The 27800-nt window shown below is 39.6% G+C and overlaps 2 protein-coding genes across 3 annotated transcripts; one reads left to right on the forward strand and one right to left on the reverse strand.

Moving 5' to 3' along the window:
- Positions 1-685: 685 nt before the first annotated feature.
- Positions 686-27396, reverse strand: LOC307008729 (uncharacterized protein). 2 transcript variants are annotated; one of them, XM_079631811.1, is made up of 21 exons: positions 27283-27396; positions 23407-24305; positions 22893-22954; positions 13692-13730; positions 13470-13573; positions 12922-12980; positions 12647-12763; positions 12430-12555; positions 12188-12349; positions 11973-12097; positions 11299-11860; positions 9671-9791; positions 9460-9479; positions 9224-9346; positions 8147-8275; positions 7944-8066; positions 7741-7871; positions 7344-7641; positions 1891-2029; positions 1557-1672; positions 686-1381 (listed from the first exon to the last, which is right to left on the reverse strand). In XM_079631811.1, the coding sequence occupies exons 2-21, from the start codon at positions 24172-24174 to the stop codon at positions 1328-1330; spliced, it is 3378 nt and encodes a 1125-aa protein (XP_079487937.1). In that variant the 5' UTR covers positions 24175-24305; positions 27283-27396; the 3' UTR covers positions 686-1327. The 2 variants fall into 2 exon arrangements, 1 of the variants encoding a protein (XP_079487937.1); XR_013799898.1 differs by having other exon boundaries at positions 1050-1381; positions 7745-7871; positions 27283-27387.
- Positions 19533-22421, forward strand: LOC307008008 (uncharacterized protein; the record flags this gene model as incomplete). Its single annotated transcript, XM_079630563.1, has 2 exons — positions 19533-19815; positions 19951-22421. 2 exons carry the CDS (start codon positions 19533-19535, stop codon positions 22398-22400), a joined length of 2733 nt encoding a protein of 910 aa, XP_079486689.1. The 3' UTR covers positions 22401-22421.
- Positions 27397-27800: the final 404 nt, after the last annotated feature.

A 27800-nucleotide genomic window follows, 5' to 3' on the forward strand; every position in this document is an offset into this window, starting at 1 on the left:
GTTCACGTGCTTGAATTCACCATTAACTATTCACCTGAGCAGTTTATATAATTAACCCCCTCTACCATAGAACTGAAGATATACCCAGGATTAATTCAAATATAATTATTTGAATTAATGTTAAAATCATTAATGTTAAAATCATAGTCAAACTATGATTTTAGTGCAAGTTTTTCAATATTGTTGTATATTCGTATTTATAATATTCCTCTGTTACTTTTAATAAAGCTGTTACTCTGATGGAAAGTCCATCTGAACACACCCCTCTAATCACATGACTCTCAGGAAGTAGAATACTTTTTGGTGGCAAACTATTTACAAACAGAGTAAATATTCACCTTTTTTCAATGTTTTAGAATGAATAACCTATGTGGTGAAGCATAGCCTAGATCATGTCCACATTTATAATGGAAACTGATCATTTTTGTAATTTTGAAAATATGATTAATAAACAGGTTATAAGTCATCCTCCGTGATCACTACGCACTAGCTGGTTGTTCAACACATCAAGTGGTTTGCATGTATTTGTCTGAAAATGACTGTTGTCTGCTGCAGAAAAGCACCAACGCTACAGGGCACGTCGTGATGCAGACCCTGAAATAAGGCAGATATATACTTCAAAAACGAGGAGGAGAGGTGGATAAAGGACAGATATGCAGGAAGAAAAACAATTGTAGAAAACAGCTAAAGAAACTAAGCTGTGGCCCCCTTTTATTTTCTGTCCGCCCCTGACTGGGATGCCTATTTAGAAGAAATTCTAAATAGGAGAAGAATTTAACATCTCTAAATAGTGATGTTTTAATTTGCCCCAAAGCAGAAGCATACCCATACATATGTAGAATAGTACATGAAAAAAAACGTAATGGTTGGTCAGAAGTGATCAGGTGTTAGGGGCATTTAAATTTAAACCATATTTCATATTTATGCCGTATTACTGTAAAATGCTAGGTAACAATGATTAATTACATTAAACAAAGGGGCCATGAATATATTCTCCTTTCACAGAATACAAAATAAACAGAAGAATTATTAAAAACAGTCAGGCAGAGTATGAGGAATGCTAGAAGTTTAATAAAAGAAAGGAAAAACAAAAACAGTACTAGCAATTAAGGCATAAAATGTGTTCAACTTCACATCTAAATCGCTATGACTGAACAGCTAGGAATTGCTTATGAATGCACCAGCTTTCATTACTACATTAAAAGAAGCAATGCCTCAGTCTAATATTTTTTTAGAAAAAAAGTAAACATACTGAAAAAAAAAAAAAAAGAAAACGCGATCACAAGGACATAATGGACATATTAACAGATGTTCCGGTGTCAATGGTTCATTTCTTCGTCCCGTTACTCTGTGCTTTGGCTTTCTCCTTTTCCAAATATTTCTGATAAGAAGAAAACACGTTTTAAAAACATATACTGAACAACAACAAAAATGTCACTGTAATAATGCTAATATTTACTAATAAAAAAAGTTAATCCTCAAAATGTAATGCGTAAAGATCTCAATCCTGCACTGACATAACGATCAAGGACAGAAAAAAAAATAAAAAAAATCACCTTAAGTTTATCGTAGTGTGCTTGGCTACTGCAGTGAATTTTCTTAGCAGTGTCCTCATTAGAGTAAAACAGGAAGCAGATTCTGCAGTAGTACCCCATCTTCACAAACTCCACACCTGAAACGGGACAAATGAGATTCATTAATGTGGCTTCTTATAATAATTAAATATTTCCTTAGTCAGGGTCCATATGGTTTGGTTTAAAGCATTTTATAGCAAGCCAAACTGATTTAGTACCATATCCGACCAAAAAAACATTAGAAAATTCATATTTAAATTAATAGCTTGGTTATGTCAAACGTCTTATTTCTTAGCAAAAACCAAAGTCATCTTACCCACTGGGACATTAGGATCATATGGCTCTAGAGTAGAATGGCTAGTTTCAGGCTTTATTTCAGATGGTGCTGTTGTGATGGTCTTTTCCTCAGTCTTCACACTCTTCTCTGAAGCAACAGTTTCTTCATCTTCAGCCTCCTGGTCAAAGGACACATCAAGCAAAGCAGTGATTCGATCAATTATATCCTGTTAGCAGTGAGAAACCTTTAGTCGCCGTGTAAACTAAAGGCACATCCGATAAAATATTTTTACGTTTTCACCCGCGAGCGTTCTCGTGTAAACAGGGCCTTAGACTCGATATGTGAGACCCTTACTGAGTTGGCAAATTACAATATTTTTGTCATCCTTGATGAAATACTTCCACACCTCTGATGTGTGGTGTCTGTTGGTGTCGTTCACCATTATGAAATATTGTATGGTTAATGTACGCTCGAGTAGTCGATTATTTCCGACAGCGCAGACTAGTGGTTGAAGTAGTGCAAGCCCTACTCTTGATCAACATTCATCACAATTGTCACTTCAAAGATTTTACATACCTGACGTTTTCAAGACAGTTGCAAGGGATGTGTCAGAACTCACAAGTATTACAATGACAGCTCTTAATCCAGGTTATATGTGCAAAATTTGAGGTGATGAGTTCACTTTTTCATAAAAGCATAAAACTTGGTACTCTTGTACAGTTTGGGCCCCTGAACATTTTCAGAAATGGAGCCATCACAAAAACGCTTCGTGGAATCCATGGCAGCCATTTTACTTTCCGCCTTAACCAAATTATGTATTGTGTATCATATCTCCTGAATAAAACATGGTAACACAGAAAATATTATGTCTACCCCTATGTTTTGGTCAAGGATTACAATGATACCATATCAAACAAACTGTTCAAGTGAATTCAGGGACGTGATCACAGTATCTGAGAACCTAGGCTAGACTTTATAATATCATGTCTGTTGCATGCATGTTGTGTAGAGTTTAAAAAGCTTGATCCTTTGGTTCATTAAACCTGATAATACAGTGACTGTAAAGAGTAGAATATTAAATATGATCTTAGCAACATAGCTTAAAAAGAATGTGTCAAACACAAAGATTTACTTAAAAACTAAATCTATTTCAGAAACACATTTGTTCTATTGTTATTGTTGTTGAACCTATTCTTCAATGTCTCCTTCACAGTCTCCGCCACATTGACAGAACTGTGCACTTTTGCATTTGCAATGCCTTTCTTGCAGCCACAACTTATGAGTTCAAGGATGCGCGGCTTGCCTGTGGAAGAGTTGAGAACAATGGTGTCCGATCGCTTGGGTCCATCAGACCCCAGGTCTATTGGTACACTGAGCTCTTTTGAGGTGCTGCACTTTGTAAAGAAAGACTACACGTCCACACACCTGCACATTCAAACGTGCATGCCTGTGGACTGAACACATCATGTGCATGCCGTCGCCGTTTTCACAGATTTGGGTTTTTTGGGTTTACGCAGAGATGAGAACAGTATAATTTTCAAAAGCTTGCACTTTGAAACCTATTTCAGGGTTTGTGTTCTCGGGCCACCAGGCGCTGTTGTCGTGTGGATGAACGGCTGGAGTGCATTGAGGGTTTGCTCCATTCCTCCTCCCTTTCTTTGTGAACAACTCAAGACGTGTTTGATCGATGTTGAATTCGCTGCTGGTGCGATCGTAGAGGAGAATTGTGAAGAGCTCCACAATGGATATGACCTCCTCTCTGGAATGCTTTTTTGGAGCCTTTGACAGAGAAATGAAGGCCTGTGTTGCCATGCCATCTGCATTCCAGGTGTCCCATGCAGTCTTCTTGCCCCTGGTTGCAGATGCAGAGACTGTCACAGCCAGTGAAAGCATGGAACACAGGAAGGGCCTTGAATTTGTCAGGACCCAGAGACTTGGCAATCTTATGGACTGTATGCATGTATCTGAATTCTTGCCAGTCCCAAATGCCACCCACAACTCCTCAATGTCCAGCTCTGATACATGTGAAATGGCTAGAATGGAGTGGCATCCTTGAATGTGGCTCTTAATGTGTACAAGGGGCAATCTGATGATTGATGATTGAGTCTGCATGTCTAAACAACTTGTTTGGTAGTTGGCATTTCCACTTTTCCTGACCAGAAAGTAAAAGAGCTCCGTTTTGTTTTTATACACTAAGCCTTGCCAGTTGGTTTAACTTTTTTTTTTTCTTGTCGCCTTTTCTGGGACTTTAAGCTGTTAATTTCATAGTAGTCCCATACAACATCTACTCTGTTGACCCTTTAAAGTTTTTCTTTAATATAAGGTATGAAGATCTTGCTGGAAAAGTCATTGAAGGTTTTAGCTATGCCTGGTTTCAGGATGTTGATGACTGCTGACCCATCTACAGTATTTAAACCTCACTGTCTGAGGCATGTCTAGGGCACTGCTTGTACTGTTTTCTAGGCAGACCAGCCTTGTTTCCCAAGCGTAGTCCACCATGAAGTGAGAGTGACGGAAGCTAGGCCTGATTTTTTGAAGTTTTTTGAAGTTTTCTAGGTTCCCATCACAGGTCTGAAAGGCTATATCGTGTCTGGAAAACAGTGCAGTCATTTTTCATTGAGTTTTGTCTTGGTCTATCCTCTTATTGGAGCTATTTTAAAAAGAGGGAGCTTGTTCCTCTTCAAAAGGGTGGTGATGGGTTTTCGTGCCCTGCATCGTATCTGCAACAAAGAGCTTGTACTGGTCTTGCCCATCCTCTCTGCAACCCGAAGAGCATCCACAACAGCTTGGTCAGCTAATTCTCTTTGAGTTTAGCTTCAGAAGGTTGTTGCTGTCCTCTGCAAAGGGGTTTCCCATTCCTCAATCACATCAACCAGAGACACCCTTACTCCATGGCATTCTTAAACTCATCAATTATGCTGGGTACACACTAGGGCTGGGCGACTCAGATTTACAGATCCTTTTCCTGTGGTGTGAGGTGTGTTAAGAGTGACTGAATCTGCTCGGAAGAACGTCGGAACTGCCATCAAGCATTGCGTCATTTCAGGCAGGCCACGTCAGCCATGCACACATCAGCTGATAGCCAGCTGTTCCCGACGTGTACCAATCCAGTTTCGACATCCATCACAGTGACCCATTTAAATTCCCAATTCTTCAGCATCTCCTCTATTGCATCGCTGCTCGCAATCAAACTCCCTCCTCCGAACCCCAACTCCACCCAACCTGTAATCAATCGGACTTTGTTTTTTTCCATACAGTTCACTACATTGCAAGCATTTTCTATCATGTATTTGTATTTCCACAACTCATGTAATTGTGAATAGCAGTTTTATATGCATATACTGGTTCTGTTCTGTACCCCATGGGGGTTTGACTTGCTGCTTAGGCATAGATGCATGAACAGAACCATACCGCCTATACTAACTGTATGCTATAATTGTAATCAATTATATATACTTGGCGAAGTGGTCCTGACTGAACCGATCTCGAATCGAATGAGAAATCCTGTTGTGTGGGGGACCAACGAGGACCAACGTGCGCACGCTCTGGCGATTATCATGTGAAACGAAACAATACCCAATCAGAAAGCGAGCAGACAGAAGAATCACCTCCAGCTCATGCTGTAACATGTAAAGTTCATGTTCACACCATCTCCACAAATTCATCTAACATTTTTCTGTAAGGGTTGGAACGCCAAAGAACGAGCGCTAATGAAAGCTGACTGTGTTGACTAGAGCCAATGGTGCAGAACACAACTAACAACAAAACTAAGTTGTCCAACACTCAAAAACTGGCTGACGGCCGACCGCCAGCTTGGTGTGTCACTGGCTTAAAAAGCAGTCCATACACAATAAGAACCATTTCTTCTTGCCGTTCATCCGCCCACTTTGTTTACTTTAGTCACGTTTGATGCGAGATATTTGACGAGATTTTCCTGAGTTCTCAGATGGGACTCTTGTGAATGGACTTGTCTGTGAATGGAATCTGTGTGGTGTGCTTTCCTGGTCACATCGCAACTCCACACACACTAGCACTGGTCTTCAATCCTGCTCCTGGAGGGCCACTGTCCTGCAGAGTTTAGTTCCAACCTGCTTCAGCACACCTGCCTTTCTTTTTTCAAGCGATCCTGAAGAGATTGATGAACTGATTCAGGTGTGTTTGATTAGGGTTGGAACTAAACTCTGCAGGACAGTGGCCCTCCAGGAGAAGGATTGAAGACCAGTGCACTAGAGGAACAAGATTTATCCATTTATGATTTTTTATCACCATGTTTGTGGTCTCTCACATTTTGATAATATAATAAGATTTTAAAAAATATTTTAGTGTGGCCCCAGCTTCAGATGATATTCTCAGATGCTGCGATTTCATTGTAATCCTTCTCACAAAATCACTTAATTCACCATTAGGCCTAACTATTCACATGAAGAGTTTATGTTGTATATGGTATCATTGTAGTCCTTGTCCATCAAAACAGTTTTGACATCACATCTTCCATATTATCATGTTTGGTTCAGGAGATATAATACAAAATAGACTACATAATTCAGTTATGACGGAAAGCAAAATGGTAATGCCACGAGGCATTTTTGCGATGGCTCCATTTTTTTTCTGGTTGTAGAGAGCACTGGAGCGGTCACTATAAACAACTTTTTACATTCTTATGTCTGGACTTTTCTACTGAAAATAAAGATAAAATGTCTTGTTCCAAAAAAAAAAAAAGTCATAAAGGTTTGAAAGAACATAAGGGTGAGTAAGTGATGGTATACTTTCATATTTAAGTAAATAAGAGAATTGGAATTTTTCTTCGAAAAAATTCTTAGAATCAGCAGTTGAAATCATTTTGAAAAATTCTAATATTCTGATATTGGGTTTGTTTAAAAATGGCAGTGTTGTTTTGAAACAAATCAATGCTGCTCTTTTTAAAGATGTCTATGAATGTAAGCAAATATCATTTGGTAATTACCCGTCTTTCGAATATCTGGGTATTGTGGTTAAAGGTGCTCCACGCATTTTACTTCTTATTGTTTACAGGCCTCCAAAATACTCTTCAGTATTCAGTATTCACTGGGCAATACTGGTGTAAGACACCACCCCAGCAGAGGACGTCCCTGGATTGTAGGTCCAGTGGCACCGCAAACCTGCTCAATCCCTTCCATCTCAGATAGGGTTTTTATTATTCTTATTTCTTTTGATTATTTTAATTTCTTCTATGTAAAGCACTTTGAATTACCACTGTTAAGCTTTGCATTTACTGAATGAGCACTGTTCGTCCAACTGTTTGCACTGTATTTTATTTTCTAAACCGTTTTAATTATTCTTATTTCTTTTATTATTTATGTAATTATTTTAATTTCTTCTATGTAAAGCACTTTAAATTACCACTGTGTATGAAATGTGCTATATAAATAAACTGGCCTTGCCTTGCCTAACAACACTAATGTAAGTATGCTACCCTCATCCAATTCATGATATGAACAAAAATAGTCACTCACAGGTTCAGTTTCCATATTCTGGAGCTCTGATGCGTCTTCGCTTTCTTTCTCCTCTGACTCTTTCTTTTCCTCAGGAACAATTTCTGCTGAAACATTTTGGCTTTCCTTCTCTTCATGACTCTCCATCTCCTTAGCTTTATCAGCGACAGGCTCATCCACTTTGATCTTCTTGACAGAAGGTTCATCCTCTTTTTTGTCTTTACTTTTTCCAGAGGAGTTCCTCTGGGCCTCATCCTCTCCGGAGCGTTCTCTCTTGAGTGGCCGTTTATCCTCGGTCTCTGGGCTGGGTGGTCTTTGTCTGTGAGAAGATAATATTATCAAACAGATTCCATGTAACATTCTTTCGAAAGCCATTTTATTATTTCCCATTGAAAAAAAGTCTGAATGTCCAACTGACCCACGTTTGAGCTGCTTATATTTCCTGCTCACGTAGACAACCAGCCGTTTGCCTTCAAATTTAGGTCGATTTTCTTTGTAGGCCTCTGCCATTTTCTCAGCATCTTCCCCTCTTTCCATCTCAATGAAGCACTGAGCAAACATACAAATATAATTTATTTTGTCCTTGTAAATCCAATAAGAAAGTTCCATTTTTATAATTACCTCATTGCGCAATGGATTCAGAAAATATCTTCTGATGTTTCCAAATGGTTCTGCGATTTTCAAAAGTGATGCATCTGAGCCCTTGAAGGGTGGAACATTACCAACGTAGATGACTCTGCCACTCTGTAGATGTTGCACAGATATAGGCGTTAGATTTTAGATTCACATTTTATTCATGGTTAGTTAATAAGCCCAAGTCTTACCTGGATGGTTGAATAGGTGTGTGAATGAAACACCTTCACAGGTTTTCCACACACAGATGGTAGGACATTTCCACTGTAGAAACCAACCATTGCTCTTGCCTCTTGTTCATTGAAGAACTCCAGAAATGCCTAACACAGAGCACAACCACAATACTTTAAGGAAAAATCTCTAAGAATTTCTGATTTACAACTGATAGAATGCCACAAAGACATCTTCTCATAAAGTCATATTGCAAAACATTTCATTGTGGTTGAATACAATGAGCAAAAATCAACAGGCTAAAAAGCACTTACAAGGAACTTTTGCCTATGGTTTAAAAATACCATAAAAACAACTAGCCAAATTAATATAAATTTCAAGCATTATTAAAGACAAGTAAACACAAGTAATATATATATTTTTACAATTGCACAAATAAAAACAACTGAAAGATACAATTGAAATAAACAGTTTTACGGTTTTCAGGTATAGAAACTATATTTTATTCATAGTGCAGTTATTTTACATTTGATTACAAATAATATAGTTACAAAAGTTATTCACTCTTTTGTTGTTTGATTAACGTTATTAGAGAAGGCAGCAGCAATAATAGGCTGCTATCACTTTAAGAGCTGCACAGATCCAATATATTGTTACACGTGTTTTAACCAACTGTGTTTACAAAGATATTTTAACAGCACAGAAAACAGCACGGAATAGTTTAAAATCACTTTTTTCTGTGCACACACTTTGGATGTGTCTTCTTGCTCGTAAATGGTTTAGAATCCCAATCTGTGAGCGCGCTTAGGATGTGTGTGCAGCACAGAAAACAACATGCGGGTCTTTGCACATGAATGGTCAATTTAAAGTAATTTTCAAATGCACACAAAGGAGTCGATAAGAGGAATCGTAATTTAAAATTTTATAACAAGTAGGCCTATCCAATTCCTGACCATAAGTATTCATTCCAGAATTGGAATAGATTTTTGATTCCCAACCCTAGTCTAGCATCAGAAATCTGTGTGGATAGCTACAGTAAAGCTTCAGTGAGTGAAGCGGTCTGAACTACCAAGAACAGAATATCTGAGAGCTGTTACCTCAGGCCTCACGTCCAAGACCAGGTGCCGCACCACTTTACCAAATGGCTTGGCAAGATTAAGGATTTCATCTAGATAACCGTAGCCACGTTTAAATCCAACGACATTCACAACTCTCAATCCCTACAATTCCAAAACACACATTAATATTTAATACAATAAATAAATCAATGCACAGAGATTAGTTGTAAACTATTTTAAAACATTTTAAAGTGCCAAAGTAATAAGTGACTTACTCCACTATCCTTGGAGCTTCCTGAAACATTAAAGAAGAAATAAGGCATTAATACATGGACTTACTTTGGTTTAAAAAAAAGCCAGAGAGCACTGACATTGTAGTTTTCATCAACAATATGATTACAGGTATAACCTTTCATTATTATTTAACAGTGTCGACTCCAAAGAAGGATCACTGCTAAAGCCATTGACATAGCTCAAGGGCATTACCTGATGTGTTTGTAGTTTTGGACTTTGAGTCTTGTCTCTCACCATCCTCCTCCTCTCCAAGCTCATCAAGAGTAACAAACTCATCCATATTCTCAGGAAAGTCAGTTTCAGTTTGACTGTCCTAGAAGCAGATACAGATAGTCAGCAGATCTGCATGTCAAAATAGTGAACATGCAATTTATATTAAAGGAGACCAGAAAACTGGTCCATACGATTGTACAGCTTCAGAAGACTGGGAATATAGCAGCTTATGGAATAAAAACAAAATCGTACAAAATATTATTTAAATGGTAAACATTTAAAAAAAAAATTTGGTTAACCAAGTTATTGTAACACACAATGAAACATTGTAAATGGGTTAGATCATTTTACTGTAAAACAGTATAGGCCTATGCTTTTTATATACTATAAATGTTTTTTTTTTATAGAAAAAAAAAACTATAAAAACCAGTAAAATTACATTCCCAGAGTCCTCTACAATACATTTTAAGGTAAAGGCAGAATTTGGTAGTTCAAGAAGATTGGTATATTAATGTAATACATTTACTGTAGTTGTAAAATATACAGGCACCAATATGCCATCCTGTAAAACCACAGTGGACAGTTTTTACCATAAATATAACGTGATATTTTTTACGGTGTACTTCTATGATGTTTTTGGTCCTTTTTAGAGCTTGACCGCCTCTGGTCACTATATGCTTTCGTTGTGTGGAAAAGATTCATGAGCACATTCTGCTTTCGCACTGTTTTCATGAGGGTGAGTAAATGATACTCATTTTCAGTGAACTATGACTAGCCACGGCTTGTCCTTATGGGCAAAATATGAATCCAAACATAGACTTCTATATGCACTGAATTAATAATAAATTATGAAGGTGTTCAGCATTCTGCAACAAATATTATTTGGATTTTCTTGACTATTTTAAGTCAAAGTGAGCAGGATATAATATAGTGCATGGATTCGGCAGGCATGCATTTATGATACTAGGAGGGGCAGTCGGTCTCGGAGCCCTCCCTGGCTCTACAGCGGCGTACAAATTTCCAATGTAAATCTGTGGTGAAAACTGGAACTGCAGTGCAACGCATTCGAGTGGATTTCTCTAAAGCAATTGACTGCCTACTGACCTAATGCGTAAACATTACAGGAAGCGCACTAGCTAGATGGGATTTAAACTTTGTTGGCTGGAGACCCAAGTTTGGTTTGAAGACAAAAAACGTACCAAGCACAATGTTCTGCACCCTTCCTGATTTCTTACATACACTCACAGCGTTCAGTGTGGTCTTGCGGCTGTCAGAGGAGAAACTAAATCTGCTGCTCTCCATATTTTTTTCTGTATTCTCCAGTGGTGTTAATATGTAAATTGTGTGACCTTTTTTTGTCAATTAGATCAAAAGATCAGAAAAATTCTATACATTTACCTGCCCATAGTAAAAGTACACAGTTAAAATACACTGTTGTTAGGAATAGTTTAGTTCATAGTTCTTTTATTTATTTCGGTGATCGGTATAAGTGATCGGCCACTACTGCTTCCAGTGATTTGTAATCGGTGATCGTCTGATCGGAGCACCTTTAGAAAGGTTTGAGCAGAGGCATTTCAGATGATGTGCTAATGTGCAAAAGATCCTACCTGCTCTTCATCGTCTTCTTCAGCACCCTCATCGTCAGGTTGGTCATCATTCTGTTCCTCGAGGTCTTTAGGAAGCTCATCTGTGTTCTCCTGCTCAGCCTCAGATGTCACAGGTTCCTCCAGTGGAGTCTCTTCTTGTTTTTCACCAGAGTCTTTTTGGTTTTCTATGGTCTCATCGCTGGAAGCATTTTTGACTTGCTGCGCTTCAGTGTCCTCCTCATCCTCTAGGTTGGTATCATCAATATCTGGTGCTTGTTCACCAGTTTGCTCAGGATCACATGATAGGTCGACATCATCTGCAGAGGGATCTTCATCAAAACCCTCTTCGTCTCCATCACGTGCTTCCATAACATCAGCTTCATCTCCTGCCCTGTCTCCCAGGGCCTCTACTTCCTCAGGCTTTGGTTCCTCTTCTTTTTTTTCAGAGCTCTCTCTGGCTTTGGAAGTAGAGGACCTTTGATTCTTTGATGGTTTATCACCAGTTCTGCTGGTGGTACTGCTGCTACCGCTGCTCTTACGTGCTGGTTCTTCCCTTCCTTGGTCGCCCTTTCCTGGTGGGACCCTGGAACATCATGAATGAATAGCACATTTGTATAGCATCATGTATAGCACATTTGGTTTTGGTTTCTTTCTAAAGATATCTTTGGTCTCTCTGGATAGAAAGGACAACTTACGTTAGAGTCTTATACTTCGTGCAGATGTTCAGACGAATGGATCTTCCATTGATAGTCAAAGGATTGACAGTGTAGTACTTAACCAACATCTCTGCATCCTCAGCATTGCCCATTTGAACAAATGCCTGTTTTAAAAATGATCAAAACATACATTTAAAAAATGTATGTCCTGGAAATTAATGTATATTCTGGAAATTGCTGCATATGTAACTTGCCTCATCATTTAGAAAGAGATGTTTCTCAACAGTGCCAAATCTACGAGATACTGTGAGGAGCTCCATTTTCTTGTCACTCCCTCGTGGTAAATTGGAGAAAAACACCACCTGGCTGACTCCTCTCTTCACAGGCCTAGTGTCTCTGCCTGGCCTTCCACTTTTCTGTATTGATAAAGCAAATAAGCTTAATTGAGCCATTTTAACTTATTTATACTCATTTTTATTTATTTATTTGATCTTACCTCAATTGCCATCAGTTCCTTTGACAAATAAATGTGTATCTCTTTCCCATGCAAAATGGCTGGTTTTCGCTGATAATAATTAGCCATGGCCAAAGCCTCCTCATGAGTCTGCAGCTCTAGGAAAGCCTTTGAGAGAGAGAGAGAAAGAAAGATTTACTCAATTACATTGTCGTGACTTTTGATCTTAAATGACTGTTCATACATGCACAGACATTACCTTGTTTTTCAGTATTAGATGCTCACAGATGGTGCCAAAGGGTTTTGCCAAGTCAAACAGGCTGTTTGTTGACATCGGTTTTCTTTCGTATTTTGCCACGACCACCCTACTTCTTATCTAAAATAAAAATATTCATGAGTGCAAGCACCAAGATATGCATCCACTCAAAAGATCCCATACTGAATAGGACATCCTAAATATATAAAATATACTACATTTTAATTGCAGAACTGCAATTTGAACTAAAACAGTTAATTCATTCAGTGCATTATTACCTTGGGTGCCGCTGCATATGATGTCATTTTACTTGTCATTCCCACATTGGAATCAGAGCCTAAAAAAAGTGGTTTAAAAATTCTGTGACTGAATTAAATTAAGCAGCTTAACAATAAGACACAGGAAACTAACAGTGTTAATGTTGCAAAGTTCTTCAATTATGAAACGAATACAATTTCAGCTGTAAAGTAGCTCTAAAAAGACTATAGTGTCATCATTATTCAGCTCAATTTAGTTCAATAACACTGTCAATGTTACAGACTTCACAAGAAAAGTGTTTGTCATCTTTAAGTTAGGCTACTTGTACAAGTTAACACAGTGCACCTTTAAAGATTACAGAAACTCTTCTTAGGATACTGAATTAACTGGAATCTTTATTCATCATATATGACTATTATTTATTGATTTAGGGGTAAAACTTATTTTACAGGGGAAAATGTTACTTGGTGCACCTTTAACCAAAGTCACTAGTAAAATCCTACATTCAAACAAAAGATCAACTTGTAGAAAGATAGCAGACCAGACTACATCCTCTCAGATGTATTACCCCAGCTGGAGCTCATCCCTGTTCTCTGTAGACCACCACCAATTGGAGCTGGTCCCAGCAATCCATCCGAACGACTCTTTGTGTCCATGGAAAGGGATGTCGACCTGAGAGGAATTCATTTTTAATATGCTTTTCTATACAGATGCTTGTAATAAGCAGGATGCATCATACTTATGAAAGCCCTATTTAAAAAAAACTAAACAAAAAAAACAAGTAACATACATGCGACCCGAGGGCATTTGAGGATCCCAGTCCGGGTACCTATAAAACAACAGGAATGAGTTTTCAGTTGTTTTTGAATGACTGAGATATAAATGACACTTGCATGAAAACAAACTATTTCTAAGACTGCAAAAGCACAAATTAGCAACCATGTCTGTAAAAATTTAAAGAATTTTTACAAGGATTACAGGCTGTCAAATACTATAATCAGATGATTCTTATTTTTTTACGAGGTGAGGTTAGCATTTAATCAAATTAGTTATGTTCTCTTTTTTTGCTTTTCAACTGAACCTTCATGTTAGCAATAAAGACTACATTTAAACATCTAAAAGGTTAATAAAAAAACTAAAAGTTAATTAGCTTTATGGACCCGTTTCACATTTCTGGGTTTCTCAGAAGCAGAAGTTGTCATATTTGGGTAAACTTCTATAGTGGTGAATGGGAGACGACAGCAAACACATTTTGTATTCCCATTTGCTCCAATAGAAAAAACAAAACAAAAAAATCCATGATAGCATTTCCACAACTTTCCACAAAGGGTAAAAAATAAATACTGAGATATTGATTACGTTGATCAGGAGAGAGCAAGATGTCAATTTCTGTCAATCCATCAGCCATTGTATTAGAAACAACATTGCAGCAGCGTTAATTGATTTTCTACCATTGATAATTTAACAAAGTATAACATTATTTGTATTAATTTTTTTTTTAAATGTAATAATGAAAAACTTTACTAGAAACGGTCCTTTAATGGACCGTTTCCATTAAACCACTATGAATTCTTTTGTGGCTCCACTTTGATTGTTTCATGGTGATAATCTGGATTTCTTCATCTTTTTACTAAAAGGTTTTGTTCACCCAAAAAATTTATTCTGTCATAATTTTGGAATGCTTTCACTCCAATAAAAGTGAATATGCAGAAGAACAAATGAGGTTTTACATAAGCTCCATAATATCTTTGAGTGAGGAATTTAATATGGCTTTGAATATAGTGCACAAGTCATATAGGCCAATTTATGATGCTGCTTTTTCAAGCTAGACAGCAGTAGTAAATGCTTCTGGTTATCACAATGAACTGAGCGGTCTCACTGGATAATGTCTGATCCAAAAGATCCATAGTGGAACTGCGCACTGTAGGCCAAGTTTAGGCTTGTAAATGACTATCAAGAGGGTTTTGAAGATTATTTCCGCCACTGAATTAGCAGAAGAAGCAGAAGAAGCAGTTGAACAGCAAGAGAAGACATCTGTGTGTGAGTGTTTACTTTTCTCAGTCGATTTTAGCGCGGTTCTTTGTTGCTAGGAAACTTTGTGTTTGTTTGCTGTGTTTTACTCTGGTAAAACGCACGCGCACGTGGCATTTGTTTGTGTCGTGACTTTTGAGTTTCGCGTGGCTAAACAGTGGGCGTGGCCATAAGCCAGTTAAGCATTTAAAAACAGCTAGTCAATAGAAGTGGTCAGAAGAAGCAGTTGAACAGCAAGAGAAGACATCTGTGTGTGAGTGTTTACTTTTCTCAGTCGATTTTAGCGCGGTTCTTTGTTGCTAGGAAACTTTGTGTTTGTTTGCTGTGTTTTACTCTGGTAAAACGCACGCGCACGTGGCATTTGTTTGTGTCGTGACTTTTGAGTTTCGCGTGGCTAAACAGTGGGCGTGGCCATAAGCCAGTTAAGCATTTAAAAACAGCTAGTCAATAGAAGTGGTCAGAAGAAGCAGTTGAACAGCAAGAGAAGACATCTGTGTGTGAGTGTTTACTTTTCTCAGTCGATTTTAGCGCGGTTCTTTGTTGCTAGGAAACTTTGTGTTTGTTTGCTGTGTTTTACTCTGGTAAAACGCACGCGCACGTGGCATTTGTTTGTGTCGTGACTTTTGAGTTTCGCGTGGCTAAACAGTGGGCGTGGCCATAAGCCAGTTAAGCATTTAAAAACAGCTAGTCAATAGAAGTGGTCAGAAGAAGCAGTTGAACAGCAAGAGAAGACATCTGTGTGTGAGTGTTTACTTTTCTCAGTCGATTTTAGCGCGGTTCTTTGTTGCTAGGAAACTTTGTGTTTGTTTGCTGTGTTTTACTCTGGTAAAACGCACGCGCACGTGGCATTTGTTTGTGTCGTGACTTTTGAGTTTCGCGTGGCTAAACAGTGGGCGTGGCCATAAGCCAGTTAAGCATTTAAAAACAGCTAGTCAATAGAAGTGGTCAGAAGAAGCAGTTGAACAGCAAGAGAAGACATCTGTGTGTGAGTGTTTACTTTTCTCAGTCGATTTTAGCGCGGTTCTTTGTTGCTAGGAAACTTTGTGTTTGTTTGCTGTGTTTTACTCTGGTAAAACGCACGCGCACGTGGCATTTGTTTGTGTCGTGACTTTTGAGTTTCGCGTGGCTAAACAGTGGGCGTGGCCATAAGCCAGTTAAGCATTTAAAAACAGCTAGTCAATAGAAGTGGTCAGAAGAAGCAGTTGAACAGCAAGAGAAGACATCTGTGTGTGAGTGTTTACTTTTCTCAGTCGATTTTAGCGCGGTTCTTTGTTGCTAGGAAACTTTGTGTTTGTTTGCTGTGTTTTACTCTGGTAAAACGCACGCGCACGTGGCATTTGTTTGTGTCGTGACTTTTGAGTTTCGCGTGGCTAAACAGTGGGCGTGGCCATAAGCCAGTTAAGCATTTAAAAACAGCTAGTCAATAGAAGTGGTCAGAAGAAGCAGTTGAACAGCAAGAGAAGACATCTGTGTGTGAGTGTTTACTTTTCTCAGTCGATTTTAGCGCGGTTCTTTGTTGCTAGGAAACTTTGTGTTTGTTTGCTGTGTTTTACTCTGGTAAAACGCACGCGCACGTGGCATTTGTTTGTGTCGTGACTTTTGAGTTTCGCGTGGCTAAACAGTGGGCGTGGCCATAAGCCAGTTAAGCATTTAAAAACAGCTAGTCAATAGAAGTGGTCAGAAGAAGCAGTTGAACAGCAAGAGAAGACATCTGTGTGTGAGTGTTTACTTTTCTCAGTCGATTTTAGCGCGGTTCTTTGTTGCTAGGAAACTTTGTGTTTGTTTGCTGTGTTTTACTCTGGTAAAACGCACGCGCACGTGGCATTTGTTTGTGTCGTGACTTTTGAGTTTCGCGTGGCTAAACAGTGGGCGTGGCCATAAGCCAGTTAAGCATTTAAAAACAGCTAGTCAATAGAAGTGGTCAGAAGAAGCAGTTGAACAGCAAGAGAAGACATCTGTGTGTGAGTGTTTACTTTTCTCAGTCGATTTTAGCGCGGTTCTTTGTTGCTAGGAAACTTTGTGTTTGTTTGCTGTGTTTTACTCTGGTAAAACGCACGCGCACGTGGCATTTGTTTGTGTCGTGACTTTTGAGTTTCGCGTGGCTAAACAGTGGGCGTGGCCATAAGCCAGTTAAGCATTTAAAAACAGCTAGTCAATAGAAGTGGTCAGAAGAAGCAGTTGAACAGCAAGAGAAGACATCTGTGTGTGAGTGTTTACTTTTCTCAGTCGATTTTAGCGCGGTTCTTTGTTGCTAGGAAACTTTGTGTTTGTTTGCTGTGTTTTACTCTGGTAAAACGCACGCGCACGTGGCATTTGTTTGTGTCGTGACTTTTGAGTTTCGCGTGGCTAAACAGTGGGCGTGGCCATAAGCCAGTTAAGCATTTAAAAACAGCTAGTCAATAGAAGTGGTCAGAAGAAGCAGTTGAACAGCAAGAGAAGACATCTGTGTGTGAGTGTTTACTTTTCTCAGTCGATTTTAGCGCGGTTCTTTGTTGCTAGGAAACTTTGTGTTTGTTTGCTGTGTTTTACTCTGGTAAAACGCACGCGCACGTGGCATTTGTTTGTGTCGTGACTTTTGAGTTTCGCGTGGCTAAACAGTGGGCGTGGCCATAAGCCAGTTAAGCATTTAAAAACAGCTAGTCAATAGAAGTGGTCAGAAGAAGCAGTTGAACAGCAAGAGAAGACATCTGTGTGTGAGTGTTTACTTTTCTCAGTCGATTTTAGCGCGGTTCTTTGTTGCTAGGAAACTTTGTGTTTGTTTGCTGTGTTTTACTCTGGTAAAACGCACGCGCACGTGGCATTTGTTTGTGTCGTGACTTTTGAGTTTCGCGTGGCTAAACAGTGGGCGTGGCCATAAGCCAGTTAAGCATTTAAAAACAGCTAGTCAATAGAAGTGGTCAGAAGAAGCAGTTGAACATCAAGAGAAGACATCTGTGTGTGAGTGTTTACTTTTCTCAGTCGATTTTAGCGCGGTTCTTTGTTGCTAGGAAACTTTGTGTTTGTTTGCTGTGTTTTACTCTGGTAAAACGCACGCGCACGTGGCATTTGTTTGTGTCGTGACTTTTGAGTTTCGCGTGGCTAAACAGTGGGCGTGGCCATAAGCCAGTTAAGCATTTAAAAACAGCTAGTCAATAGAAGTGGTCAGAAGAAGCAGTTGAACAGCAAGAGAAGACATCTGTGTGTGAGTGTTTACTTTTCTCAGTCGATTTTAGCGCGGTTCTTTGTTGCTAGGAAACTTTGTGTTTGTTTGCTGTGTTTTACTCTGGTAAAACGCACGCGCACGTGGCATTTGTTTGTGTCGTGACTTTTGAGTTTCGCGTGGCTAAACAGTGGGCGTGGCCATAAGCCAGTTAAGCATTTAAAAACAGCTAGTCAATAGAAGTGGTCAGAAGAAGCAGTTGAACAGCAAGAGAAGACATCTGTGTGTGAGTGTTTACTTTTCTCAGTCGATTTTAGCGCGGTTCTTTGTTGCTAGGAAACTTTGTGTTTGTTTGCTGTGTTTTACTCTGGTAAAACGCACGCGCACGTGGCATTTGTTTGTGTCGTGACTTTTGAGTTTCGCGTGGCTAAACAGTGGGCGTGGCCATAAGCCAGTTAAGCATTTAAAAACAGCTAGTCAATAGAAGTGGTCAGAAGAAGCAGTTGAACAGCAAGAGAAGACATCTGTGTGTGAGTGTTTACTTTTCTCAGTCGATTTTAGCGCGGTTCTTTGTTGCTAGGAAACTTTGTGTTTGTTTGCTGTGTTTTACTCTGGTAAAACGCACGCGCACGTGGCATTTGTTTGTGTCGTGACTTTTGAGTTTCGCGTGGCTAAACAGTGGGCGTGGCCATAAGCCAGTTAAGCATTTAAAAACAGCTAGTCAATAGAAGTGGTCAGAAGAAGCAGTTGAACAGCAAGAGAAGACATCTGTGTGTGAGTGTTTACTTTTCTCAGTCGATTTTAGCGCGGTTCTTTGTTGCTAGGAAACTTTGTGTTTGTTTGCTGTGTTTTACTCTGGTAAAACGCACGCGCACGTGGCATTTGTTTGTGTCGTGACTTTTGAGTTTCGCGTGGCTAAACAGTGGGCGTGGCCATAAGCCAGTTAAGCATTTAAAAACAGCTAGTCAATAGAAGTGGTCAGAAGAAGCAGTTGAACAGCAAGAGAAGACATCTGTGTGTGAGTGTTTACTTTTCTCAGTCGATTTTAGCGCGGTTCTTTGTTGCTAGGAAACTTTGTGTTTGTTTGCTGTGTTTTACTCTGGTAAAACGCACGCGCACGTGGCATTTGTTTGTGTCGTGACTTTTGAGTTTCGCGTGGCTAAACAGTGGGCGTGGCCAGCTGTATTAAACAATCAGGTATTAGGCGTGTATAAATAGGCTTAGTGCTCCGCGGCAGCGGTCGCGGCGGCGTGAAGCCCTCATCGTGTGAAGACCGAAGAGTGTAAAGACCAACGACTCTACCTGTGCGACTCCACCGAGCAAGGACACCGGCAAAGCACTTGAGTAGTAATTTCTCATTATTTGTTTTATCGTTTCCTCTCTTTTCTAATCAACTTTCACCTGATCTTTCTATTTGTGAGCTCTTACACCATGTGTCTTCTAATCCCTACTATTACTAACATGCGTAAATCCAATGCCACACGTCAGAGGCATTCCAATCCTAACAACCTGCGTACCCTTCCAATGTCTTCTAGTACAATTTTTTCATTTCCTATTGCTCTCTGGAATTGCCAATCTGCAGTAAACAAAGCTGATTTCATTACATCTATTTCTAGTCATTTAGGTCTCAGCCTTCTGGCCCTGACTGAGACCTGGATCAGACCAGAGGACACTGCCACATTGGCTGCCCTCTCCACTAAATTCACTTTCTCACACACCCCTCGTCTGACTGGAAGGGGTGGAGGTACTGGTCTGCTCATCTCAAACGATTGGAAATTTAATAATCTACCACCCATGTGTAACAGCTCATTTGAATCACATTCTATTACCATCACTAGTCCTATTAAAATCCATTGTGTAGTTGTATATCGTCCCCCAGGTCAGCTTGGCAGTTTCTTAGAAGAGCTCGATGTACTACTCTCATCCTTCCCCGAGGATGGTACTCCTCTCATAGTTCTTGGAGACTTCAACATCCACCTTGAAAAACCTCAAGCTGCTGATTTCCACACTCTGCTTGCCTCATTCGACCTCAAACTAGTATCTACTACAGCTACTCATAAATCAGGTAACAAACTGGACCTTATTTACACACGCTACTGCTCCACTGACCATACTCTAGTCACTCCACTGCACACCTCAGATCACTTCCTCCTCACTCTCAATCTCAATCTGCCCCAGAACACAACACACACTCCTCCACAGGTCACCTTTCGGCGTAACCTACGCTCACTCTCACCCTCTTGCCTATCCTCTTTGGTCTCATCCACACTTCCTCCTCCAGACCAGCTCTCAGCACTAGATACTAACAATGCAACTGATACTCTTTTCTCCACTTTAACATCCTGCTTGGACAACTTCTGCCCTCTCTCCACCAGGCCAGCCCGCGCCACTCCCTCTGCCCCCTGGTTATCTGATGTTCTTCGTGAACATCGTTTGAAACTCAGGGGTGCAGAGAGGAAGTGGCGCAAATCCAAAGATCCTACTGACCTTGGTCTTTATCAATCCCTCCTCTCTTCCTTCTCTGCTAACATATCTACTGCTAAAACTACTTACTATCACAACAAAATTAACAATTCTTCTGACTCTCGCAAGCTCTTCAAAACCTTCTCCTCTCTTCTTAACCCTCCTCCTCCTCCTCCTTCGTCAACCCTAACAGCTGACGATTTTGCAACATTCTTCATAAATAAAACAACCACCATCAGCGGACAATTTACCAATCCACAAACTAACACACACATTTTAGCAGCTAACACACAGACTCTATCCTCATTCTCCTTGCTTTCAGAGACAGAAGTCTCAAAACTCCTTCTTTCCAGTCGCCCTACTACCTGTCCGCTCGACCCTATTCCCACTAACCTACTTCAAGCTATTTCTTCCTCTGTTGTACCCGCACTCACACACATCATAAACGCCTCTCTTCACACTGGCACATTTCCCACAGCATTCAAGCAGGCTCGGGTAACCCCACTGCTTAAGAAACCCACTCTAAATCCAGCACATCTAGAAAACTACAGACCGGTATCCCTCCTTCCATTTGTCGCAAAGACACTTGAACGAGTCGTTTTCAACCAGATCTCCTCCTTTCTTACGCAGAACAACCTCTTGGACAACAATCAGTCTGGCTTCAAAAGCGGACACTCAACTGAGACTGCTCTGCTCTCAGTAATCGAAGCACTAAGACTTGCAAGAGCCGCTTCCAAATCCTCAGTTCTCATCCTGCTGGATCTGTCTGCTGCCTTTGACACAGTTAACCACCAGATCCTCCTGTCAATCCTGAAGAGGAAGGGCATCTCGGGAACTGCACTCCAGTGGTTCAAGTCTTACCTCTCAGGTAGGTCCTTTAGGGTGTCGTGGAGGGGTGAGGTGTCTAAAACCCTACATCTAGCTACTGGTGTGCCTCAGGGCTCAGTGCTTGGACCACTTCTCTTCTCCATCTACATGACATCACTAGGATCTGTGATTCAGAAACATGGCTTTTCCTACCACTGCTACGCTGATGACACACAACTCTACCTCTCATTCCAGCCTGATGATCCGACGGTAGCCACTCGCATCTCAGCCTGCCTGACAGACATCTCTGGCTGGATGAAGGATCACCACCTTCAACTAAACCTTGCGAAGACAGAGCTACTTGTAATCCCGGCTAACCCAGCACTTAATCACAACTTCACCATCCAGCTAGGCTCTTCATCCATAACTCCATCAAGATCAGCCAGGAACCTTGGAGTTGTAATTGATGACCAATTGAATTTCACAGACCACATTGCTAGCACTGCCCGGTCATGCAGATTTTCCTTGTACAACATCAGAAGGATCAGGCCCTTCCTATCAGAGCATGCTACACAACTCCTTGTTCAGGCGCTTGTTCTATCCAGACTGGACTATTGTAATGCTCTCCTGGCTGGTCTCCCAGCTTGCACTGTCAAACCTCTGCAACTGATTCAGAATGCTGCAGCTAGAGTGGTCTTCAACGAGCCGAAGAGAGCACACGTCACTCCTCTCCTCACGAAATTGCACTGGTTGCCGGTTGCCGCTCGCATCAAATTCAAGTCACTGACGTTTGCCTACAGAACAACCACTGGCACTGCTCCCTTGTACCTGAACTCATTACTACAGACTTATGTGCCATCCAGAAACTTGCGCTCTGCAAGTGAGCGGCGTCTGGTGGTGCCATCCCAAAGAGGCACGAAATCTCTCTCTCGGACCTTCACCATGACTGTTCCCTGCTGGTGGAATGATCTGCCTAGCTCAGCCAGAGCTGCTGAGTCTGTAGCCATCTTTAAGAAACTGCTGAAGACGTATCTTTTTCGGCAGCACTTGAGCACTTAATCCAGTACTACTAACACTTTCTTATCTAAAAAAAAAAAAAAAAAAAAAAAAAAAAAAAAAAAAAAAAAAAAAAAAAAAAAAAAAAAATTGCGTTGGATTGTACTGTGAAGGGTCATAGCACTTACATATTGTTGTCCTACTGCTAGTTTAATTGCTTCTATTGTTTCTCATTTGTAAGTCGCTTTGGATAAAAGCGTCAGCTAAATGAATAAATGTAAATGTAATGTAAATGAATTAAAAATTAAGGCTAATTTCTACTTATTAATCTTACAATTCTGACTTTTATCTAGACTTTTTTTCTCAGAATTGCATGAAATAAACTCGTAATTGTGAGTCACAAGGTCAGAATAGCTTGATATACAATTGCGAGTTTATATCTCTCAGTTGCTAGAATTTATCTTTTATATTTTTTTATTCCATGGTAGAAACAAGCTTCCATAGTTTAACATCTGAACAAACAGTTCACCAGTTTTCACAAAGCAGTCTACTTACATTTGAAGGAGTTGTTTGCGGTTTTCAGAGTGCCGAATCCCAGTCGTGTGTTGAGTCCATTCCTGAAACACAAGAAAGGGTGAAAAATATCCTTCACAAATATACATGACCTTTATGTAACAGTAATTAGCTATGAAATCTAAAGCAATTTAAAGCCTTGACATACTGCATCAGAGCTAACTTAACAAGCTACCCTTCCTGGCTATGAATGCAATCTACAAATGACTACTGTAATTGATCTTAAAAAAAATATTAAAAAAAGAGTTCTTGATACTAACTGTCCTAACTGGAACCAAGCATAAAGAACAAGTCAGAAATACAGGTAACAGCAGTGTATACTATAAGTGTCCAATGAGATTTAGGGCCATTTTCTCTTACACAAAATTGATACTGAGCAAAACTAAGAGGTGCTGATTTAAATGCAACAAATGATGTTTAAAGATGGTCTTCTGAACAAGTAGGACTCAAGAAAAGGAAGTGTGTGTGCAGGAGCCAAGCAGCTTGAATTACTCACCATGACAGAGTGCACATCAAAATCACAAAGGGAGCACACATGGGGAAACATGAGGGGCATAACTCCCAAGAAATCCTGCACTTTTCTCTGAGACGGGGAGCCCATTCTTCTCTGCATGAACATGTCGTCAGATGCTGATGATGTTGACATGCCAAGGCTGCGATAGGAGTCACGGGAAAGCTCAGAATATTGGCGGTCTCTGCCGCTACCGCTGCCATAATCTAACATGTCGTACCCTCGACCAGATGTTTCTTGCATGGAAGTATAACCGAAGTCACCTTGTGAGCGGCTTTGACCCTGCCCACTGGGACGGTCCAACCTTCCGCCCTGCATGTCGCCCCAATCGTCCCGGCCGCCTCTGTATGAAGTTTCTGAAGAAAGAGTCGGCAGATCGCTAGCAATGTGGCGGCCGGATTCCATCTTGCGGTTCTTAAGTTGCATGATAAGATGGGGCAAGGTCTCCACGCTGATGTTCTCCTCTGGAACCTGTGCTAGTGCGTCCAGATCAGTCGGCGACAGACCTAGGCTGGCGAACAGTTTCATGGTATTGCTAATGTGGCTACCTGCTCGGCGGTGCAGCTGAGAGTCGTGGTCTTTTCCCTCACCTCCACCCATACCAGACATGCCACCATGTGACTGGGAAGACGAGCCGTAGGGGTCCGAGTGCGTCTCACCCATACTAAAGTTCAAAGTCTCAGCGGCAGCCAAAAGCCCACGACCAACAGCAAAGCCTTTCTGAGCATCAGAACCGGTCAATTTCTGGGACATGTCTTTGAAATAGTGGCGCTTTGGGCGAGTGGAAGAAGAGAAGAACAAAGTGAATCAAAAAGTCCCCAGAAAAACAATCCGTCAATTTAAGCCTGGATCGAGAAAAGAAGCTCCTCCAGAATGAAACAGCTCTGCAGAAACACAATGGAGCAATGATTTCTAGCATGCTCACAAAATGGTTAGCAGTGGCATAGGAAAGCAAGACAGTGAGCTCCACAAATCCATACAATGCAAGAAACAGAAGTAAAACTTATTTACAATGACAGAGGTACAAATGGTACGCTGACCAAATAGACCATAAAATGAAGATTTACAAGTACCATGAAGAGCAATAAGTATAATTTAATAAGAAAGTTCAATTGAGCTTTGAAGGGGGTTAAACGTCAATCAAATTTAGATCCTTAACTGTGTATGGGAAAGACAGGGAAAGGATTGCAGTTTCTTGGTCAGGAGAGAACCAAAGAGAGATAGCCTAGTGTTCATGTCTTTAAGTTGTACTGTATGACCAAAAACTAAAATAACAGAAATCAATGAGCAAAAAATTAAACGAAATAAAGCTAATCAATGCTTAACTGCAAAAATAATTTGGCATCAAGACGTCTTGACAACAGACAACCCAATAGTCGGGCTCAAGTGAAACATAAGGGTGCAAAGAGAGCACATGGTTATATGAACAAGATTTGCATCTTCATCCAAAGAAAAGTGAAATTTTACACATTAGCCTAACTGTGATTTGAAACTGTGGTGGTCATAATGGGAAAGACTATATCAAAATGGTCAAAAATAGAAAGAATATAGACAATCGTGTCACACTTGACAAGTTACACATTTTTACTATTTTATTCAGATGGAAACAAATGATGCAAAAGTTTGTCATCGCTGTTTTTGGATAATATTGTTTTCGGAAAGCTGAAATGACGTTCTAAGAAAAGTGTATAAAATGGGCTGCCATACAGACCGTGCCAGTACCATGAAGTAAAAAAAAAACACACATTTAAAAGGTTATCAAATAATGAAAATGTTATATAAGTAAAAAATAAAAACCGAATCGCTTAACATACAAAAGTTTTGATGGACATTATGAACACGTTTCACATGGATAGGAACAATCAAAATAGTAGGCACTATATTGTGAAAAATATAAAAACAAGCCAAAATTACTAAGAACAGAATTTAACATACGTTTAAACCAAACTCAGGATTGCAAAACGCAATCTTTAATAGAAATAATTATATGTTTTACTCCTAATTATAAAAAGCAATACAGTTCCAGCCATATATCACTGCATAGCACCAACTGTCTTTTTGCATAATGTTTTTATCTATGAAATGAAGAACATCACATAAATACAGTTAACAAAGACTGTTAAAAAATCCCTAAAGGAAAAATGCTTCTTGGAACCAAGGCCGCTGAAAAATTCCATATTCCAAAAATGAAAAGAAAAGTGGGTCTAGTCGTCATGCCTATGGACTGTTGGATAAACATCTGATGTACAAGGCACACAAAAAAAGGGAAACACTTCGGGAGTTTAGTCGTCATCTGATTGGTTGAATTCTACAGGATTTCCAGGAGACTCGCTTTGCATTCTTTAATGGTCTGCCTGGAAACAAAGCCATTGTGACGCCAAGCCCCCTCAAGGAAGAAGAAAACCTTCATGTTTACAACTGTGACAATGAGCGCTTATCAGGATCAACTAAACGCTGGATTTTCAAAAGTATGTGAAGTTCATGGCATAGACTCTTTAAAAGACATCCAAGAGTTTGAGGCACTTAGTTGAAAAGAAGAGATATTTTAACTCGTTTGCCGATGGGATATGGGAAGAAGAGTATTCTTTTCCAAGCCTGATTTGAAATTGTCAGAACAAAGTCTACAGACGTTTCCAACCGACTTAGGTGTTTTTCAAACAGGTCTCTTGATGAGCCATTTGGCCAGTAAATTTGAACAACGTTCTTGAAAGTATGATTTATTAGTCGCATGCTGGTCTGTTATTGTAGGAACATCAACTTTCCATTTTCACACCCCTAAACATGACGCAGAACAAAACAAACTGTAATTGGTTGTTGCTTACATGCTCTTGGCTGGTCTTTGGCCAATGAAAGTTGCAAAGTCCCTTTCAAGGAAAGTCTGATCATTTGGCAGCCATATTTGCAAAGCCTCTGAAATTGCAGTTTTTCCCATTCATAAGTAATAGGACTGAATAAATCTATAGTCTTTGATGGAGTCCAGACCTTTTGTCGTAAGTCTGAATTGTCTACATTTATCCTTAAGTTTAAAGCATTCTGAGCAGTAATGAAATACAAATTAATGTCAAGACCAGAAAGGATGCTGGAAGAGTATAAACACTATGATGCAAGGCATTAATGTAACTACAGCAGATACGATTTTAATATTTTATGGCATAACTTGCAGAATGACAACACTGTATCGAGAAGACTGATTAAGTTAGTTTGAAATTATATGCATACAATTATAGGCTATGCATTAGTAAAGAAAATATAGTTATATCAGAACAGTGTAAGTCAGAGCTAACAACATGAATCCATGATATTATGAATCTGTATTATGCAGAAATGTGAATTTAACACCTTAAAAACAAATTTGTAGAGATTGCAATGATACTATCCAGTTTCAGTGCAGACTAAGAACATTCAGGAAATATCAATAACATAATTCTTCCAAATGCTTAAGAAACATCCCACATCAAATAAACACGTTTTTTCAGCTTTAAATAAGGCAAGTTATTAACTTAAGTGTGTCCGCTGAGCGTGAATCCGAGGTTAACTGATACGATAACATTCATCTCACTTACGAACAATCAGATTAACGTTACATTCATTGCAAATTGGTGTACAATTTTATTTAGCCGAACATTTTTGACACAAGGACGATTAAATCCAAGAAAATAGCCGCTTTAAACGCAACAAATTGACGACGTGTGTTGAAATGAACTAAGAAAAAGCCACGAGACTAAATGTGCACAACAAGGCCTAAACAGCGACCGTTATCTAAAATATAAAATTCTGCAGCTCAGGTTTTACTATAGTCAGTAAATTACTTATAACAAGTGATATAACATTATATCCTTTATTCAACGAGTTGCTACTTACATTTTTTCTTCTTCTTCTCAACCTTCGGGGATGAAGTCCTTTACGTCGCACGAAGTAAAATGAGACCAAGCGCTCTGGCAACCGCGCACAACGTGAAAAAGGAAACGATTACGAAATAAAATTTCACTTCCGAGGCGAATTTCAAAATAAAAGCACTAATAATAATATAGGTGTTTGTCAATGCTTGTGGGTGATGCAAACAGCCTTGACTTGCCCCTGAAGAAAACAAGCTCTTATATGGTTCAAACTTGCAAATAATACATTCCACAAAAATAAATCCCAAAATGAAAACCCATGTTGGTGTTGGAAAAACAGATGTTTAAGATATACTGCCAAAATCCCATACTGTGGGGAGGATTTGTTTTTTTTTCAAAGCCACAGCTTTAATTAAATTATTATTATTACTTTATTTATTGGGGTTTAATTTATAGGCCTATTGCTATAAATGATGATATTATGATACTAAATCACCCTAATTGTTTTGCTGTTGAGCAATAAAGCTCTGACCTGTGATGACG

Source organism: Phoxinus phoxinus (assembly GCF_949152265.1).
Source record: "Phoxinus phoxinus genome assembly, chromosome: 12".
NCBI classification, from domain to species: domain Eukaryota; kingdom Metazoa; phylum Chordata; class Actinopteri; order Cypriniformes; family Leuciscidae; genus Phoxinus; species Phoxinus phoxinus.